Source organism: Sciurus vulgaris (assembly GCF_902686455.1).
Source record: "Sciurus vulgaris genome assembly, chromosome: 11".
NCBI classification, from domain to species: Eukaryota; Metazoa; Chordata; class Mammalia; order Rodentia; family Sciuridae; genus Sciurus; species Sciurus vulgaris.
In genome coordinates this window covers 38,508,215-38,527,555 of record NC_136472.1, presented here as the reverse complement: position 1 = coordinate 38,527,555, position 19,341 = coordinate 38,508,215, and the positions used below count along the sequence as shown (strand labels likewise).

Sequence of the window (19,341 nt, the reverse complement as noted above, 5' to 3'; positions counted from 1 at the left end):
GCCATCTCTTTTTCATACCCTTTATCTAATCCTTAAGCAAATTCATGTTTCTACATGGAATCCGTCTCCTGAGTCATCTAATAGGTGACCACCATCATTAACATTGTAGAACAGGTAAAAGCTATGTTCCTTCTCAGTTTCTAGCCCTCCTGTGATGTTTTTTTGCACGGCAGCCAAAGTGACCCTTTGAAGAAGGCAAATCAGATCTTATTCCCTTGTCGCCCCAACTCTAGTGGTTAGAATTCAATTCTAAATCTGGTCCACATTCTAACATCATCTGGGCTGCTTTCCTACCATGTTTTCACTTGTTGCAGTGCTCTGGCCGCTTTGGCTGCTAAGAGTTATTACCTCCTTGGAGCCTTTACGTGTACATTTTTGGTATGGGAAGACTTTTCACTAATATTCTTAAGGCTTATTCTTTCTAAACTTACGTCTTTGTTCCACTATCGCCTCTAAAACAGTACCCTTAAGTCACCATACTGAATACTTAAAAAAAAATTTTTTTTTTTTTTATAATTTACCTGTAATTTAACGTAAGGAGGGGTAGGAACATTATGAACTAATGCCCCATGAACGGAAGTGTCTGGCATATTGATATTTGTTGAGGGAATTTACGAAAATTTGATGATGAGTATTGGATAAATTCGTTGTAGTATTGCTAATTACATTAAAATCGGTCCTGCCTATTTGGGAAAGGAACTTGAGAGTAAGAACTATGAGCTCGGTTTCTGACTTGTTTGTGGTATCCGATAAAGGAATGTCAAGCAGTTACAGGTGCTCCAAAATGTGAATGAAACAGTAAGTGTGGGTAACCCTTATGGTCACGTTCTTGGACGAGTTGCACTGGGGAGTTTGGAGGGGTATGTAACGAGTAGAAACCCAGGGTTAGTCTTAGAAAACGGGTCTGAGGGGACCCTGCAAAGTACAGCGGAACCGGGTGGAGAGTCTACAGAACTCCAGACAGGTTGATGAGGTCAGTACCACGAGGGTGGGGGGTCAAGAAAAATGAATAAAAAATCTGCGGTCTGAGTTTCCTCAAGTCACATCAAAATGACCAAGTACTTTAAATACTCGCATGTCCCTGGAGCCATCGCCCTTTGCATAAGGCCAGTACTGAAAATGCTGAACACCACGTGTTTCACCCGGCCTACGGAGGCGCTTAATGCTGACAGTGGCAGGCGCTGAGGGTGCAGACTAATAGGCGCTTATTTTGCCTTGCGTAGCAGGCTTAGTTCTCATGCAAAAAACTGCGCCCAACGTCAGTCTCTGCCAGTAGTAACCTATAAAGCGCAGGGCGGAGGGGGGGATCCAGGCGTAGCCCCACCTCCGGGGTATATGACGCCATCGCTCGGCGACCGCATTGAGGAAGGTCCCATTGTCGAGTCTTTAGTGTGCTCGCGCATGCGCTGTCTGCCGGCGCCTGAGCGGAACACGCGGCGGAGCGAAGCAAACTCGGGCCCTTGCTAGGGTCTGCCTGCGGCGTCCTCGGTTTCCCCACGTGCTTCCGCTTCGCCGCTGGGTTGCCGGCACAGGTACGAGTCGCGAGCGGTGCAGGGCGGCTGGAGATTCACACTAAGGTGGTCGTTAGTGTGGTTCCTGGGTCAGGACGGACTGGCCGGAGGACCAAGGTTCTGCATCTAGGCTGATGCGCGATCCGCGCCCACCGCCCACCTCGCTAGGACGCTCCTGCAGGGCAGATTCCCCCTTCTGCGGGACGCAGCGTTTTGGGCGTGCTTCTGCGCCCCGCGGGGTTGCGTGGCTCAGTCTCCACCATCCAGGGACCTCTAACTAGGACCTAGTGGAGAATGGGTGGGTGACAGCACTTGCTTCTCGCGGAACTGGCTCTCTGTTCGTGCTTGTAGCCTAGGCTTTGAACCGAAGCTCTCTGATCCAAGATTCTCTAGTGCCCGTAAGTATTTAACTATGCACTTGCATTTATACTGTGTTCGGTAGTCCCATTCAGGAGTTTATTTTGTTTGACAGTACATCTAAGGTTGCCTGGCACGTAGTCATGTGTCGATAGACGAACGAATTAATGAAAAAATAAACATCTTTGTGTGTCGTCCAGGCCCTCCTTATCCATTACGCCTTCCATGACAACTTCAACCACAGTAATCTCAGATCTTCATCAGACCCCTTACTGTAGCTGCTATTTGTACGTCTGATTTATCTATAATTGTCCTTTATCTTTTTTCTCTTAGTATCCCCTTCAGAGAGAATGAAAACTTGAAATCACGGGCCTTGTCTGGTACCTCTGGGACTTCCATAATAACCAGAACAAAAAGCAGTTGTTATTTATTTTTGTGAGATCTTTATGTGTCTAGCAATATAGGGCCTACAAACTGAGTAGGGTGGCAAACTGCAAAGAGCTCAGGCTTTGGAATCAGACAGACTTTAGTGTGAATCTTATCCTGTCACTTTTCTGCTTTGGGATACTTGAATTTTTTTTTTTAATAGTAGTTGCCTCTTTACTAATAAATAGGGTCCATTGATTTTGACAATGTTTAATAATAAGACATGCTTGGGAGATTAAAAGGGACAGTTAAAGCATAGTTAAATTTCCATTAATAGCTTTATGCTTAGAATTGAGCCGGCCCAGGAGTTTCTAGGAGGTGTGGTACCCCACTTTCATTTTTACATTTTAGTAAAGTAATTGATATTTCTGATGTTTGGTGTATTTATTATGGCAATGATGCAGTATTTTTTCACAGGTAGTCACATAACAACTGTATGTGTGTGTGTTGTTGGGAATGAACCCAGAGCCTCAAGTATGCTAGGGACTCACTCTACCACCGAGCTGTATCGAGATCTGTCATTACAGAAGCTTCACTTTTCCCCTCACTTGAGGAAACTTCTGTTTAATTTGACAGACATACAATCAGTTGAGTTTTTAAAAATATTTTCTAGTTGTAGATGGTATTTTATTTTATTTGTTTATTTTTATGTGGTACTGAGGATCAAACCCAGTGCCTCACACATGCTAGGCAAGTGCTCTACCACTGAGCTACAGTACCAGCCCTCAGTTGATTTCTTTTCCCTGACTTTATGAGCAGCACATTAAAAAAAGAAATAAAAATGAGACCATTCAGAAATACCTACTTTGCAATTTGGTCTCTTTTTAAAAATTTTAATCTCTGTGTATTAAAATGGTATACCTACTAGGACATTTTCTCATAAGCATTTATATTCATTTTTTTTTTTTTTTTTTTTGTTTTGGTACCTGGGATTGAACTCAGGGGCACTCAACCACTTCAGGAGTCACTTCCCCAATCCTTTTTTGTATTTTATTTAGAGACAGAATCTCACTGAGTTGCTTAGTGCCTCACTATTGCTGAGGCTGGCTTTGAACTCGCGATCCTCCTGCCTCAGCCTCCCAAGCCACTGGGATTACAGGTGTGTGCCCCTGTGCCCAGCTTATATCCGTATCTTGAGGTAGTTTTGAAAATACCTTGGATATATCATAACATTTTATATTCCTAATTTTTTGAATGTTCAAGTCCTGATTTCTTCACCTCCTAAGCCTGTTTCCTGATTTTAAAACTAGGCTGATGTCTTCCCTGTGGAAGATAAGATGATACTTTAATAGGAGGCAGTCAGCTAGTGCTCCTTACCCATATTCTATTGTTTTGTCCAGTTATATTTGCTTTCTTTCTCTTCTAGCGATAGTCTTTCACCATGCATCGGAAGAAGGTGGATAACCGAATCCGGATTCTCATTGAGAATGGGGTAGCTGAGCGACAAAGATCTCTCTTTGTTGTAGTTGGGGATCATGGAAAAGATCAGGTAAGACCTGGTGAATGTGCTCTTACTTTGTGTCCTGTTCCAGAGTCAGTATGTTACAGGCCCTCTGGGGTTTTAGCATGTCATGGCATTAAGATCCCTTTGTCTGCTAAGGTGCCTGGTAAGAACCTTTGTTTAATTTCCTAGGAGTGGTAAATTCTCTCTGTTGAGATTTATTAGCAGACAAGCTAAAGGTCTTTGAAACTCAGGGTGGTGGATTGACCGTCAGGCTCAGTGTATGTGACTTAGCTTCTAGTCCCCATCTGTTCTCTACTTGCCTGTGATCTTGGATGCCTCCCTTCCCTGGCCATCAGTTTAGTTTCTAATCTGTCAAATGAGGACTTGGGTCTAGTGGTCTCCATGTTCCCTGAGGTTCTGACTTTTTTCTTTGGCAGGTGGTAATCCTCCATCACATGTTGTCCAAAGCAACTGTGAAGGCTCGGCCTTCAGTGCTGTGGTGCTATAAGAAAGAATTGGGGTTTAGCAGGTAAGCTTGGCTCTTAGGCGTTCCAATCCTCTTACAGCTCCTGCTTGTTAATTAAAAGCCAGGAAACAGTTCCTTGGCACAGATTTTCAGGGATCTTCAGTGGAGATGACTTTCCAGAGGACATTTCTAAGTGGGGAAAAGGTGGAGCAGATATCCTTTCTTCATTCCCAATAATAAGTTTCAAATCATTTTCTTATTCTTTGGAAAGTACCCAGCCCAGTGCCTTGCATTATGTTCTCTTGCTGTTTTTCTAAGCTGATCAGCCCATCTGAAGCCCATTTCCTTCAGTAGCCTTTTCTTCCTTCAAATGTATTCCACCTTTTCACTCTCCTTTTTTCCTTTGCAAAGGGGGATCCCCCTCATTCCATGTCCAAGGAAAACCCTTTGGTCTATTCTAGGTCCTCTCTCTCTTTTTCAGGACCTTTACTGATTTTCTTCTGCAGGCCACCGCTCATCCCTTTGAAATTTCTTCTTTTGCCTGTAAACATGCTCTGTTTTGCCCATGCTCAGAAAATGACTAGCTGCATACCAAGCCCTGTCCTTAGTCTAGCATTGGCCTTCAGTTTTACTGCCATGCCCCTTAAAACAGAGCCTCTTTTACTTCCTTCCTACCTTCTTTGCGGTCTGGCTTCTGAAATGTGCTTGTAGACACCCCTGAGACCTGAGGCCTAGCACAGCCAGTTTTCGTCCCTCTCTCCTTTCCAGAGCTCTTGTCACGCTTCACGGCTCTGTGCTCACACTTGTTTGCTGAAGTCTTGATGGCCATGACTTCTAGCTGCGAACACCTGACCTCCAGCACAAATAGATTCAAGCACCAGGGGAACACGTTGAAGTATTTGGCTGTCATTTCAGCTCTGCTCAGGGGTGGTCTCGAGCCAGAGTGCCCTGCTTCTGTTCTTTCCCCCTGTGTGTTTGCTCTGTGCTTTTTCACTGCAGACCAGCTTTCTGTTTTCTCTTGTCCTCCTGGCAGAAACAGAACTTAAGCTTTATGCGCTTCAGGTCTAACCATGTGGAAATCAGGCTTTATCCTACAATTCTTGTAGAAAGTTGCTTGCAAGGTGGGGCATCACATAGTGATGGGGTTGGTGGCGTAGTAGGAACCTTCTAGTTTCCCTTACAGCTCAGTTTGAAGACGTTTGGGATGGAGTACTGTTTCCTGGCAGAGGACCCATTCTGTGGTCACTTTAGAATTCTTCTTTTTTGGATCACCTTCTTGCCCTCTTCACTTCCCTATCATGTTATCTCCTACCCTAAACCTAGCTGGCATCTGTAGTTCTGTCCTTGGGTCTCTTCTCGCTCCTTTATCCTCATGTGTTCGATCTTTGATGTTGACCCTCAGATCCTGTCTCTGCCTCTGGCTGCTCCATGCTACCTCAGACCCCCTTGCTCTTAGCTCATACTCTCCCCTCTGCCTGGTGTGCCACTCCACCTCTGTTACCACCTACTGACATCCTCCCCAGTTTTCGGCACCTGCCTCCTTCATGAAGCCTTTCTGAACTCCTCAGTCATACCTGATGATTCCTCTGCTGTCCTCAGTGCTCGTCCTCATCTTAAATGATTGTTACCATGCTCTTGCTTTGGGATTAGTCACTTACATACTGTGACATATGCGTATCTTTTTAAAATTTTTAAAAATTTTTGTACTTCCAGGTGATAAGGTCATTAAGCTAGGAGTCTTATCTTTATATTTTTTTCCTTTTACATTTTCTAGCATGTTTGTAGCGGGCATGCAGTTAATATTTGTTGACTTAGGTTTATTGTTAACAGGTTCTGAAATTATTTTATTTAAAGAAACTTAAGCTGGGTGCTGTGGTGCATCCCTGCTATCATAGTGATTCAGGTAGCTGAGGCAGGAGAATCGCAAGTTCAAGACCAACCTCAGCAACCTAGTGAGAACCTGTCCCAAAGAGAAAAATAAAAAGGGCTGGGGATGTAGCTCAGTAGTAGAGCATCCCCAATACCACACCCACACATAAAAAGAAATTTGCTTCTGCCTTAAAGAAACCAGATTTTGAGAAACTAATTTGATCTTTTTAAAGTTATAAAACTCTTATAAGAAATATGAGCTGGGCACTGTGGTGCATGCCTATAATCCCAGCGACTAAGGAAACTGAGGCAGGAGGATGGCAAGTTCAAAGCCAGCCTCAGGGAGCTGAAGAAATAGCTCCTTTTGGAGAGCGTTCGCCTAGCATGCGGAAGGACCGCGGTTCGAATCCCAGGCCGCTCAAATGAGAAGAAAAAAAAAAAAACAGACCTGCAAAGCCAGCCTCAGCAACTCAGCAGGACCCTGTTTCTAAATAAAATATGAAAAATGGCTGGGGATGTGGCTCAGTGGTAAAGCACAATCACCTCTGGATTCAACCCTTGTACCAACAAAAAAAAGAAAAAGAAAGAAAGAAAGAGAGAGAGAGAGAGAGAGAGAGAGAGAGAGAGAGAGAGAGAGAGAGAGAGAGAGAAAGAAAATGCAGAAAAACAAAGATAGACTGGGCATGGTGGTGCACACTTGTCTATAAATCCAGCTACTTGGGGGTGTCTGAGGCAGTAGGATTGCAATTTTAAGACCAGTCTGGGCAAAATAGTGAGACCCTGTCTCAAAATAAAAAAGAAAGCGCTGGGGAGGTAACTCAGTGGTATTGTACCCCTGGTTCTATTCCCTGTTCTGAAAAACAAACAAAACCAAAAAAATTAAAATAAAAAGCACTCATGATCTTACCATGTAGGCCTTGAGAGCATTTAGGTGTCTCACTGGTGTGTAGTTGTAAACCATAATCTATATTTAGTTGTGCATAATTATTCATGTAAGCATTTTTATTTATTTGTGGGGTACTGGTGATTAAAGCTTGAAACTTCTGCATGCCAAGCATGTCAGTATCACTGAGCTGCAGCCCGGCTCTAGCATTCCTTTTTAATATAGGTTGAAAATAATGACAAGATCTCTTGCCTTTTTTTTTTTTTTTGAGTACCAGGAATTGAACTCGGGCTATTTCTCTAGCCTCTGTTGCCTCTCTTTGAATTTTGTTTTGAGGGCTTCTGATTCTCAGTATTTTTTATTTGGTAAATGCAAGGTGGGTGTGGAGTCAGGCAGTTCACAGTGTTCTGGGCAGTTTTGCCTTTTACAGTTAACCCACCTGGTCTCACCTTTATAAATCTGTGCCTCTTGTAGCTCTTCTCCCCTCCTTGTCTTGATCTGGCAGAACATCATGTCCAAGGCGTGGACCTACAGGCTGAGCTGGGAGGAGAGGCTGGGGTCACCTCACCAGCTGTCTCTGCTCACGGAAGTGGAGGCCTGCAGGGGGAAGGGACTTAGTTTTAGCTGTAAGTTAGAGAACTGTGGTAAATTTTTGATCAGTTAAAAGCCATCATTCTGGAACTCTCTTTCTGTAAAGGAAAGGTAAATATCAATTGGATATTCAGGGCTTTTAAGACCAGAAACAGTTCAGGGATTTCTGAGTGATGTCCAGCTTCCATTTCAATCCTCATATCCTGTATCGTTATTGTTTTGGATAAGAGCTGCCCTGGAGGACATGAGCCCCTACTCTGGGCGTGGAAGTAGAGGAATTCATCTAGGAAACATGAGTACAGTGACCTGCCATCACCCCACCTCTTCTAGGCCCTCTGGGGATTAGCAGTGTAGTTGAAACATTGGCTTGAAACTAAGGTAACAAGGCCACCTAGATTTGGTTTCAAGCTGTGGCCAAAGGCAAGGTTTAAGTGCTAGTTTTAAAATGAAATAATTTGCTCAAGGTCCAGCAAAATACGGGAATAGTTCATACATAGGCTGATCTGTGACTTAATCTTCCTGCTCCAATGCCTCTCCATGTTCTTCTCTTCTGAAGTGAGGAGGTTCCAGTTCTACTAGCTCTGAAGGACGAGGGTGATTGCTGAGCCTCTCCCCTGTTCCCATCTCTTACTTCTCTGGTTAATTGTCCTTTATGGGATGGGGGGCGATTGCAGTCACCGGAAGAAGAGAATGCGACAGCTGCAGAAGAAAATAAAGAATGGGACCTTGAACATAAAGCAGGATGATCCCTTTGAGCTCTTTGTAGCAGCCACGAACATTCGCTATTGCTACTACAATGAGACCCACAAGATCCTGGGCAATACCTTTGGCATGTGTGTCCTCCAGGTGAGTGACTTCCTCCAGCCTGTGTAGGAAGGGGTGTTGTACTGCCTGCTTCCCCACTGAGAACAGGTACGATAACAGGTTCACACGTCAACTCCCACCCCCAAAACACGACGCATTATCAGTGGAAAACTTGGCCACTTTGCCAAGGAAACCAGATCACTTATGAAAAAGAACTTTCTGCTTCAGATAGCAGCTGTCTAGAGACCCCAGAACTTACAGTGATGTGCCAGCTAGGTGATCCTAAATTAAAGCTGATAAAGCAAGCACAGGGAATTTTGAGTGACCCTGGAACTCCAGGCACTTATGGGCACATATGGAGACTTCCCTGACACATGAACAGTGTGGAGTTTGTTTAACCAACTGGGTATAAACCTGTGCATCCACTTCGTCCTCGCCTGAGTACTTGGTAGCATAACCCTTGAGCCCCCATATACCTTAAAATCTCTTACTTCCCCCTCAGAGAGCTGCCTGGTGAATTTCTCCTTGGTGTACATTCTCTTGCTAGGAAAGTTAACAGACCAAGTTTCTCATGTTTCTTTTCATTTCTGGTGGTTATTTGTTGTAGTCTGTAATTTTTTTGTTGTTGTTATCCATGACCGTCCTCTTAAAAAAATTTATACACAGATTCATGTGTTTTAATATGTATTATGTTCAGGAACTGTGATCATGATTATGTAAATTATAAATCATACTTAAAAGAATATAAATTAAGAAAAAAAAGGAAAATCAAGAACAGAAGTTCTCTCTCTCTCTTTTTTTCCCCCCTGCATTCCAGTGGGTTGTTTAATACACTGCTAGCTAGAAAAGAGAGCCTCAAGCTCCTCTGGGAACTCCTTTGTCTTGATCACTAATTATTTGCGAGTGCTGTGCTCCCAGCCATTACCTGGTGCTGGAATGAGGGCTACTTTAAGCACCAGCTCCCCCGTGTGGTGCAGTTGAGTTTTGCCCAACAACTTTCATCTGTAGACATGTTAGAAAATGAATGTTAAGATGTTTCTGTAATTTGATGAATCGATGAAGTTTGGAAGACTTACTTCCAAACAGGATTTTATTAGCGATTTTTAGAAACATTTTTTGTATATAAAACCAGGTCTACCTACCTAAAGACCAGGCTTCCTTCCATCATGCCCCTACGTAAGGAATTGTGGTGTGTGTTTCTTGGTGAGCCAGGTGGGAGGTATGGTCTTGGGTTTGTACCCAGAGCCCTCAATTTGCCTTATCACCTGGCCTTTGGTTAAGCATCCCTGGGGTGCTGTTTGCATTACCAACCCTGTAAGGTCTCCTCCTAGGATTTCGAAGCCTTAACTCCAAACTTGTTGGCCAGGACTGTAGAAACAGTGGAAGGAGGTGGGCTGGTGGTTATCCTCCTGCGGACCATGAACTCACTCAGGCAGCTGTACACGATGACCATGGTAAGAGCCTATTTTTTGTTTTTATTTTCTTTTTTTAACTTAATCGTGGAGGTTCATATCAGTCTGATTTTGCTGTAGTCTGCTTTCTTTAAGATTTCCTGTTGGGCAGGACCAGTGGGTAGACAGCCTCTGGGAGCTCTTTGACAACGTTTAATGAAAAAGTCACTGCAGCTGAATCTCAGGGGCTGTGGGTATGCATAGAAATCTCTGAATTTCACATTTGTTCTCAGGCATTTGCAGATCCTGCACTTGTGAGATTCAGATAGGATGCAGTTTTATGTAATTAAATATTAAATATTCTGAATAGAATAATAATAAGCCAGACATGGTGACTTAATTCCAGTGGCTTGGTGGGCTGCGGCAGGAGGATTGCAAGTTTGAGACTAGCCTCATCAATGTAGGGAGGCCCTAAGCAACCTGGCAAGACCCTATCTCAAAATAAAAAGGGCTAGGGGTGTGTTCAGCAGCTCAGTGGTTAAGGGCCTCTGGGGTCAATCCCCAGTACCAAAAAGAAAAAAAAAATTTTTTTTTTTTTTTTGTAGAATAATATTCTGCAAAGGGCCATGACAGGGCTTATTTGTGTTTTGCAACAAAGGGGCCATGGGTAGAATTCTCATTGGCCCTCATCTTCTAAGAGTTATTGAAGGAACATTTGCCACTTCTGCTCTCAGTTTGGCAAGAATTTCAACCCTGGGAGAGGTAGTTTACTCCCCAAACGATACTCTGACTGAGGACATGGTTCTGAGTGGAAATGTATTTAAACAGATGCAGAGCTTGTCTCCTGACCAGTGTTACCACATTGGTGTTCTTAGAGGCAGGTTTTAAATCACGCCCATGATCCAGCAGCTCAGAAATGGTGTCAGGATTGGCCTCTGGGTTTAATGAGCTTTGTTTTTCTGGTCAGATTGACTTTCCTCAAATCTCAAGGCTGCTTCCTGCCATTATCACTCCTGTTATTTGCTACTATAGCCCCTCTGGCCTCTTACATGACCTGCACACATTCACCCCAGGCCTTTGCACTTGCTGTTTCCTTTGGCATACGCTCTTGTGAATATCTTTATAACGCACATCCTTACTGCATTCAAGTCCCTGCTTCAGTATCACCCCAGCAGTGTGATCTTTCTTTGTTTAGAAGTGGTGGCTCCACCCGTAACTCCTTAATCTCCTTTATTATTCTCCAAAGTACTTAACAACTACCTGAAGTTACATATTTATTCATTTTTTATCTGTCCTCCTATATTAGTCTGTTAACTTGATGGGAGCAGGGACTTAATTTTTTCGTTTTGTTTTTTTAATTTTTTTTTTAGTTGTAGATGGACACAGTACCTTTATTTTATTTATTTATTTTTATGTGGTGCTGAGGATCGAACCCAGTGCCTCACATGTGCTAGGCAAGCGCTCTACCACTGAGCCACAACCCCAGCCCCAGGACTTAGTTTTTCTTACTGATGTTTTCCCAGATCCTAGGAGAGTGCCTGCCTGGCATGCTGTAAAAACTCACTAGATATTTGCAAATGAATGAACGACTTTGTGCCAATATCACTTTGTTCTTCCTTTCCCTCTTGACACAGCTGCCTGCTTATCCTTCCACCCTCAGCTTATCATCTCTGAGATAAATAGGTTCCCTTGTTGCCGTATATAAACAGGTTCCTTGTGTTGCTTTCACCACACCCTGTATTTCATTTGTAGCATTTGCCAAAATGTCTATGTATTTACTCATTTGTCTTCCTCCAACCACTGTGAGAGCAGAAGTCTTGCTTCATTCATCCGTGTGTACCTAGAAATCTGGCTCCCCTAGTGAGCAGGTACCGTTTATTGAGTTAGGGTGCTGGGTAAAATGTGAAAAATGTCAAAGATGAGGTGAGGGGAAGTCGATCGGGGTAAGAAACCTTGCATTTGGTGTCCGATCCCAGTTCAGCACAGCAGGTGGCGGTGGATTTTCTTTCCCCTGGGGTTGCTGATGTCTCCTGTGATAGAAGTTTGGCTTTGAACCCTGGGTGTCAGTGTTATTTGGATGACTTTGCTAATGGATGTTGTCCTGCTTCCTTAGGATGTGCATTCCAGGTATAGGACCGAGGCCCATCAGGATGTCGTGGGACGATTTAACGAGAGGTAGGTCTTTAGGACACTTCTCAGTTCCTTCCAGGGGTTGCAGAGCCATGGTGGGAGGAATATTTTTATCTTGGACCCAAATGAAAGCTTTTGTGTCAGGGGAGGCAGTATAGGCTTGAAAGGTGGTGCAATTCTTCAGCAACCGCAGCCGCGAAACTACCTGGGTACAGTGAAAGCGATGGAAAGCTGGGGCTGGGACACGCAGACACAGTCTTGCTGCTGGCCCTGACTAGCCCAGTGGCCTTAGCTAGGTCCCTCTCCCTCTCTGCCTTTAGCCTACTCATCTTTCAAAGGTCGGGAGTGATCTGTCTGGATCGCCCTTCCCTGTATTTCACAGAACACTGGTCTTTTAGAGGGATCTCATGACAAGGCAACTTTTTGGCCCGATGTGTGGGACATGCTGACATTGTTTTTCCATTATGAAGAGTCTCACCAACCTGTTCAAGCCTCACAGAAGTCTTGCAACAGGTGGGACCTGTGATTATTTTCCCTTTCCAGATTAATTTCACCTTAGAGTCTCCTTTTAGGGACCACCGGTTAGCAGCCTGTGCATCACCTTGAGCGACTGGCCTAGATCAGTGGTTTCCTCAGGATAGTTAGCAGTATTGGGAGACATCTGTCGACTTTTGGGGTGGTGGGGGAGAGAGCTACTGGTATCAAGTGAGTAGCCATGGATGCTGCTTAAAAGAAAAGGATTATTTGGTAAAAATGTCAGTAGTGCTGAGGTTTAGAAATCCTGGCCTTGGTGAAACTGGGGCCTCTGATTTTAACAACTAGTCATGCTTTGGCTCAGTAGAATGAGGGAGGAGGAGCAGCTGCGTGTTACTGAACAGGACGAAGCCCGTGGAAGTAGGGAAGGCCCTTTTCTTGCAGCGTGGAGGATGTTTGAATTGTGTAGCAAGTGGCATTTTTCTGCATACCGGGAATTCAGTGTCGTGTTTTTTCAGGGTGCTTTCTTTTCTCCTTATTTGTGGCAGAGGGACAATTCATTTGTGTATGTGTGTGTTTCCCTGTGTGACTGGTGACCATATGGGCTTGGTTGTGGAGTCAGACCACTTTAGTGCTAGAGGACCCCAGATAATGAGGAAAGGGCCAGATGACCTAGCAAGATCAATCATGGTTGTGCATCGGGGACCTTGGGTGGATTCTCAGGTTTTCTTGATTGCTACGTAAAATGTGTTCAGGTGCCTTATAGAGGAGGCTCTGAATCATCTCTAGGTGGGTTCTGGCTTTCTGAGACACGTGGGGCCCAGTGATCTTCCTGAAGAAAAGTGACTTCTCCCCTCTTGCCAGCATGGTCTGCCTCCCTGACACCTCACTACAGCGGTTTTGTTCCTCAGGTTTATCCTCTCTCTGGCGTCTTGTAAGAAGTGCCTTGTCATTGATGACCAGCTCAACATCCTGCCCATCTCCTCCCACATGGCCAGTATCGAGGCCTTACCCCCACAGGCTCCAGTGAGTCTGGGTCAGGGATTTGGGGGAGCTGTGATTTTTGTGGTGACCTCACGTGGAAGTGGCAAACCTCCTCCTCTTTTCTGTGATAGGACGAGAGTCTCAGTCCTTCTGCTTTGGAGCTTCAGGAGTTGAAAGAGAGCTTGCAGGACACCCAGCCTGTGGGTGTTTTGGTGGACTGCTGCAAGACCCTAGACCAGGTGAGTATGGGTTTAGAACTTCCCATCCCAGGGTCAACAACACAAGGATGAAACATAGTGTGCAGAGAGCAGCCACAGCCAATTTAGGGTGAATCAAGACCAGATCCTCCCCAAGAAGGGCCTTTTTTCTAGCTTGTTCTAGGTGTGCTCCACAGCCACAGGGCTGTTCTGCATGTCTGGGTTTGCAAAGCAAGCAGTTCAGTGTTATGGGAGATGGACAGGTGACATTTTAAGAATAATCTCCTCACTGCTTTTTCCACGACAGGGTATTTGTAATAGCAAAAAAGCTGAAAGAACACAGAATGTACCAGTGTCCTTAATTTCAGCTTTGTTGATGTATAAAGGTTTTGCTTAGGGCTCCTGTAGAAGTGAGAGGAAAGGGGAGCGTGAGGCCTTGTACTTACCCCGTTCTAGTGTGAGCCCGCTGAGGGCCCCTGGGGCTGTGTGAACAGCAAGCCGGGTAGAAGCCACTGCTGCATTTCTTTGCTCCGAGGCAGCCAGCACTAGTAAACTCAGCTTCTCCAGTGTCTTCCCGCCAGCTGGGCCGGGCCAGAGGACTTCAGGCTGCTGGGCATGTTCAGGATTTGGTCCAGCCTGAGCCAGATGAGTGGCACAGGCTTCTTAGCACTGGGCTCTGCCCTCAGGATGGAAAACAGCTGCAGTGACCCCGCCTGCTCGGGACTGAGTCCCAACAGGCTCACTTTCCTTTTCATTCTGGAAATATGATCACTGGCTACGTAGCTCTGTGTGCAGTCCAGGCTGCAGGCTCTAGGCTGCTTTGAACCAATTCTGGTACCCTCTGTATCACCAACCAGAGGGGAGAGAGAGAGGAAGGGGAAGAAACTATGGTACTAGCTATAGTGTTAAAAAACAACAACAGGGCACTGTAGGCTGGTGGGCTAGTGGGGATGGCAGATGAGGAAGAAGACCCGACCTTTGAGGAGGAAAACGAAGAAATTGGAGGAGGTGCAGAAGGTGGGCAGGGTAAAAGAAAGACTTTTTTCTAAAGAATTATGATGTATGATGTATGGATTTGGGGATGACCGGAACCCTTACACTGAGTCAGTGGATATTCTTGAAGACCTTGTCATAGAGTTCATCACTGAAATGACTCATAAGGCAACGTCAATTGGAAGACAAGGTCGAGTACAAGTTGAAGATATGTCTTCTTGATTCGAAAGGACCCAAGGAAGTTTGCTAGGGTTAAAGACTTGCTTACTATGAACAAAGAGTTGAAACGAGCTAGAAAAGTATTTGATGAAGCAAACTATGGATCTTGATACTTTTTGTACTTTATGAAATTTTGTTATCTTCTGTGGAAATCATATAAAATAATTGTGTATTTTCTACAGTAATGTCCTAATACCTAGGCATGTGAATGAAAGATGGAGAAACAAAGTTTTCGGCCTTTATTTTCATGTCTTTGATTTTAGATCGATACTTGAGCCTTCAATTGCCTGCCTTTACACAACTATACGTGAATTACTTACTGAGTTTTAATGACTACATGTGCGTTAAAGTATCTTGAAAATTATGCAGTTCCTTCTGACTTTTGACTATCTAAAGGATAAAGTAGTATTTATGTATTAGATATATTTGTGCCATTATAAGCTATACTATAGCTATTTAATACGTGAAATCTAAATGTCATTTCGACTGTGCCAGCTGAGACATATGCCTTACATATTCTGAAGTTTTTAGACAACTGTAGTCTAAGAGGTTAGTAAAGATAGTGAACTGGTTTGTGTTTCTTTTAAGGAGATGATATTTGAAACTACAAGTTTTTCTAAGAATGTTTATGTTGTCTTAAAAGATAATTCATTTTAATATTCTTTTCTAAAGAGTGATTTTTTAATTTTTTTTAGAAACTTAAAGTTTCATGTTGATGCTTCCATGTTGAAAGGCCTTTTTGATTTAAAACCTTTTGGGACTTATATTACTTTTTAAGTTTTAAAACTCATTTTTCCCGATCATCCATTTTAAGTAGCAGGAATGACAATGTTCAATGAGTTAATGGCAGGATAAGCATTTGGGGTAGCATTATTAACATATTTGTAAGTACTCATGGAAATGTGTCGTTGACTAAAACCATATGTAACTACAGGAAACACTGTTGTAGTTCAGAATATACAGGTTTTGTGTGTAGATTGCTTATTGCATTAAATTATTTACCTTAGCTTAAAATAAGGATTAAAATTGCATTTAAAGAGATCACTGAATGTTACTATTTGTGAAACTGAACTTTTTGATTCCACTTATAAACTGTATCTATAAATCAGTACCTGGGAAGATTTTACTTTCTTAACCTATTGATACAAGAAATAAAGTATGATAAATTAAAAAACAAACAAACAAAAAAACAATAGATGGTCAAGCAAAACAAACAACATCAGTATGAAAAGTACACATTGAAAAAGTGGCATTTCCACTTGGCAGTCCCACTCTGCAGAGACAACTCTTGTTTACAGTTTATTATGTGTCCTTCTGGACCTTTCCCTGTGCATGTAAATGGATATTTCACTCCATAGGGTGAGTGGCTCCTGGTAGACATTTGGGTTGGTTCTAGCCTTTTTGCTATATAAATAGTACCGTTAGGAGTTCTCACAGATACATCGGTGGGCACTGTCTCTCAGACATGCTTCTGAAAAAGAAATTGCTGGGTCAGGGACTGTGGGCATTAGAGTGGGAGTCACACAGGTGACCGAGCTACTGACAGTATACAAAAATGCCTCTCGCTCTGCAGCCCGGTCTGCTCTGAGTGCAGTGAACTTGTCAGTCTTCACAGTCTCATGGGAACATCTGATAGTTGCTTTCATTTGTTACTCTCATGATGAGGGAGACAGGTACTTTCTTCGTCTGATCGTAGTCATCTCTATTTTCTTTTTTTAAGGTGAATCAGTATGCTTTTGGCTGCCTATTTGTTAATTGGGTTGTTATTGTTTTTGTGTGTGTTGGTTTTTCATTTTAGGATGCATTTTTAGTTGTTAGGTTTAGTCAGCATTTACAACTTGCCTAAAGTAAAACAAAAGATACGGCTTTTAGCGAAGGCCAAGTTAAGACAACTAGCACCTGGATCCCCTTTGAGTGTTTCCATCTGGAGAGACTGACTTCCTGAAGCTGCTCCCGTTCCTCCCTGTCCGTCTCCCCATCCATCTGCTCGGGCCTGTGTCTCTTTAGCTTCCTCCTAGTGTCGCTGCCTTAGTGAGACTGCTTCCTCAGGACTGGACAGGCCAGGCTGACCATGCACCTCCTTTGCAGCCTGGAATCAGAGTTTGGCCCTGAGTAGTACAGGGTCACCTCTCTTGAGTGCCCCTGGCTTCTTGCTTCCCCTCTAGGTGTGAGGCATTTCTGGGCACTGGGCTCAGGAGTTAATGAGAGACACCTGCTTCTCGGAGTGTGCCTTCTCATGGCTGAGATAGGCCTTGCTTAAATGAAATTAGCAAATCATGTGGTGGAGTAGAAGCTGTATAACAGAAAAAGTGACCCAGAGGGTTAGGACATGCCAAGATGGGGGTCTTGTAGTTCTAGGTGCATTTGTCAGGGGTGGCCTCATTTAGGCGATATTTGCGCCAAGCCTTGAAGGAGTTGGGGAAGTAGCCCTGTGTCTCTCCAAGGGCGAGTACTTCAGCAGAGGGATCATCTAGTGTGTAGGCCTGAGGCAGGGGTGCAGCTCGGGTTCTCTAGGACCAGCAAGGAGCTGACAGGAGCTGAGGAGAGAGTGGAGGGTCATGCAGGCACCCAGGGCTGTGGCTCTTACACTGTGAGAGATGGAGGAGGTGGTGGTTTTACATATAGTCCCCTCTGGGCGCAGCTTCCAGAGTCATCCCTGGAGCTGTACAGAATGTAGGTGCTTGTACCTGAGAGTTTGGAGTGTGGGGAAGAGGTCTGGAATGGAGGTATGAAATTGGGAGTTTTGAGCATCTGATTGCTATTTAAGGCCTTGACACTGAGATGAGATTGAGACAGGGACCATCATACTGAGGGCAGGAAATACACTTTTGGGTCTTGGCTCATGGTCTGACAGAAAACCCGAGGAGCTTGCTGTGAGCTGCCCTCAGCCAGTGTCAGCTTTGCATCATTGGCATCCGGGTGCCCTGGATATTCTCTTGAACAGCTGCAGTAGCTTGTCTCTAGCACAGGGCAAAATGCTTGAGTTGAGTGCCAGCGAACATGCCCGCCCCTGTGGGTAACCAATAAAACGAGCGTCCTGCTCTCCTGGGAGTCAGTCTGATAGGTGCCTGTTGGGGTTGTGTCTCCCTAAATGGAAGCCCTGGTTGCCTGCGTGTTTGCTTGCTTGGCTTAATTTCATTTTTGTGGTGGTTTGGTCAAAACATCCCAGTGTCTGGCATCATGACTCGGAGTAAAAAGTCCAGGTCTGAGCAGTGCCTTTTGGCCTGTAAGAATCGCCCCGTACCCTTTTTTGGGTGGTAAGTGGTTGAAGCTGGGCCTTTCTCAGCCCATCTAATAATGTTTCTCTTCGTCTCGTCCAGGCCAAAGCTGTCTTGAAATTCATCGAGGGGATCTCGGAGAAGACCCTGAGGAGTACTGTTGCACTCACTGCTGCCCGAGGACGGGGAAAATCTGCGGCCCTGGGATTGGCTATTGCTGGGGCGGTGGCATTTGGGTAAGGAGTTAATGAGGGACACCACCTATAGGACCTCTGGGCTTTGAGGGGATAGTATGCAGGTTTTAGAGTCAGGAGACTGGCAAAACTGTTATCTCTGGTTCCTCGTTCTCAGCTGGTTCACTGGGCAATTTCTCTAAGTTTTGGGTGCCTGGATGGAAACAGCAAGTCTTCCCTGGGACACCCAGAGGTGCTGTGTGCACTTGGGCCTTTGTATTTGCTGCTTACAGTTGAACAAACACAAGAGCAAAGGATGTGGGGTAAGAAACTTTAAGAGTGTGAATGTATGCACTTTGCTGACCGAAGTACTAGTTGGATATTTTAATGATCTTTTTTAAAAAAAATCTTAATCATCTTGATTAATCTTATGCCAAGTGCAGTGGTGCACATCTATAATCTTAGTGACTCAGGAGACTGAGGCAGGAGGATTGTAAGTTTGAGGCCAGCCTTTGCAACTTAGCAAGAACATGTCTCAAAAAAGGATTGTGGATATAGCTTGGAGGTAGCACCTCTGGGTTCTATCCTTAGTTCCAAAAGAAAAAGGTCAGATGGGTATGCAGTGTAGCTCTGTGGTAAAATAGTGCCTGGTACTAATGTATTTGAGGCCCTGGCTTGATTTCCCCAGTCCAGCAGGTGTTGGGGGATAACGTCTGTTTCCGAGGAGCTGCTTTTGAGTATGTTACTTTTTTTTTCTTTAGTCCTGGGTGGAAGATATGTGCAGTTGCTAATATAATATGCTCTCCCATGCAGACATGATATGGACCTAGAATTTTCTGTGCATAATCTTCCTTGGCCCTTATTTCAGCTTCATGGACATTTTATAGTTGGGTGAACTGAGGCCCAGGGTGTTCCAGCGACTCGCCCAGGCTCCCCTATCTTTTCACTACTGGTAGAGCTGGGGCTTAGCCTTAGCTCCTGGCTCCAGCTCTGCTCTTCCTGCTGCTCCAGCCATACCACTCAGCCTCTTGGCTGTGAGCATCCTTTGCACTTAGTGGGGACTCAGGGGTCATATGTGGCCTTGATCTGACTGCCGTTTGGGTTCTGCAGTTTGGAAACCTCCACGCAGCTAGTGCTGAGTATGAGGCTGGGCCTCTTGTCAGGACACTGGACTGAGGCAGTTTGCTGGTTCTGCACACTGACAGTTGTCC

General features: G+C 44.5%; 1 protein-coding gene and 1 pseudogene across 3 annotated transcripts in view; both read left to right on the top strand.

The window, feature by feature from the left end:
• Positions 1-1,317: 1,317 nt before the first annotated feature.
• Positions 1,318-19,341, top strand: part of NAT10 (N-acetyltransferase 10) — a 38,185-nt gene continuing 20,161 nt past the window's right edge. The window contains exons 1-9 of one of the 2 annotated variants that reach the window (XM_079105682.1): positions 1,318-1,909; positions 3,661-3,783; positions 4,176-4,267; positions 8,222-8,393; positions 9,683-9,805; positions 11,856-11,917; positions 13,258-13,372; positions 13,462-13,569; positions 18,060-18,193. In XM_079105682.1, the coding sequence (XP_078961808.1) occupies positions 3,676-3,783; positions 4,176-4,267; positions 8,222-8,393; positions 9,683-9,805; positions 11,856-11,917; positions 13,258-13,372; positions 13,462-13,569; positions 18,060-18,193 (914 nt within the window). In that variant the 5' untranslated portion in view covers positions 1,318-1,909; positions 3,661-3,675. The remainder of the gene's footprint in view (positions 1,910-3,660; positions 3,784-4,175; positions 4,268-8,221; positions 8,394-9,682; positions 9,806-11,855; positions 11,918-13,257; positions 13,373-13,461; positions 13,570-18,059; positions 18,194-19,341) is intronic. The other variant, XM_079105681.1, reaches the window with a different exon arrangement.
• LOC306640948 (transcription initiation factor TFIID subunit 13-like) lies at positions 13,576-18,053 on the top strand (annotated as a pseudogene). Its single transcript has one exon. The product of its transcript is annotated as a transcription initiation factor TFIID subunit 13-like (transcript).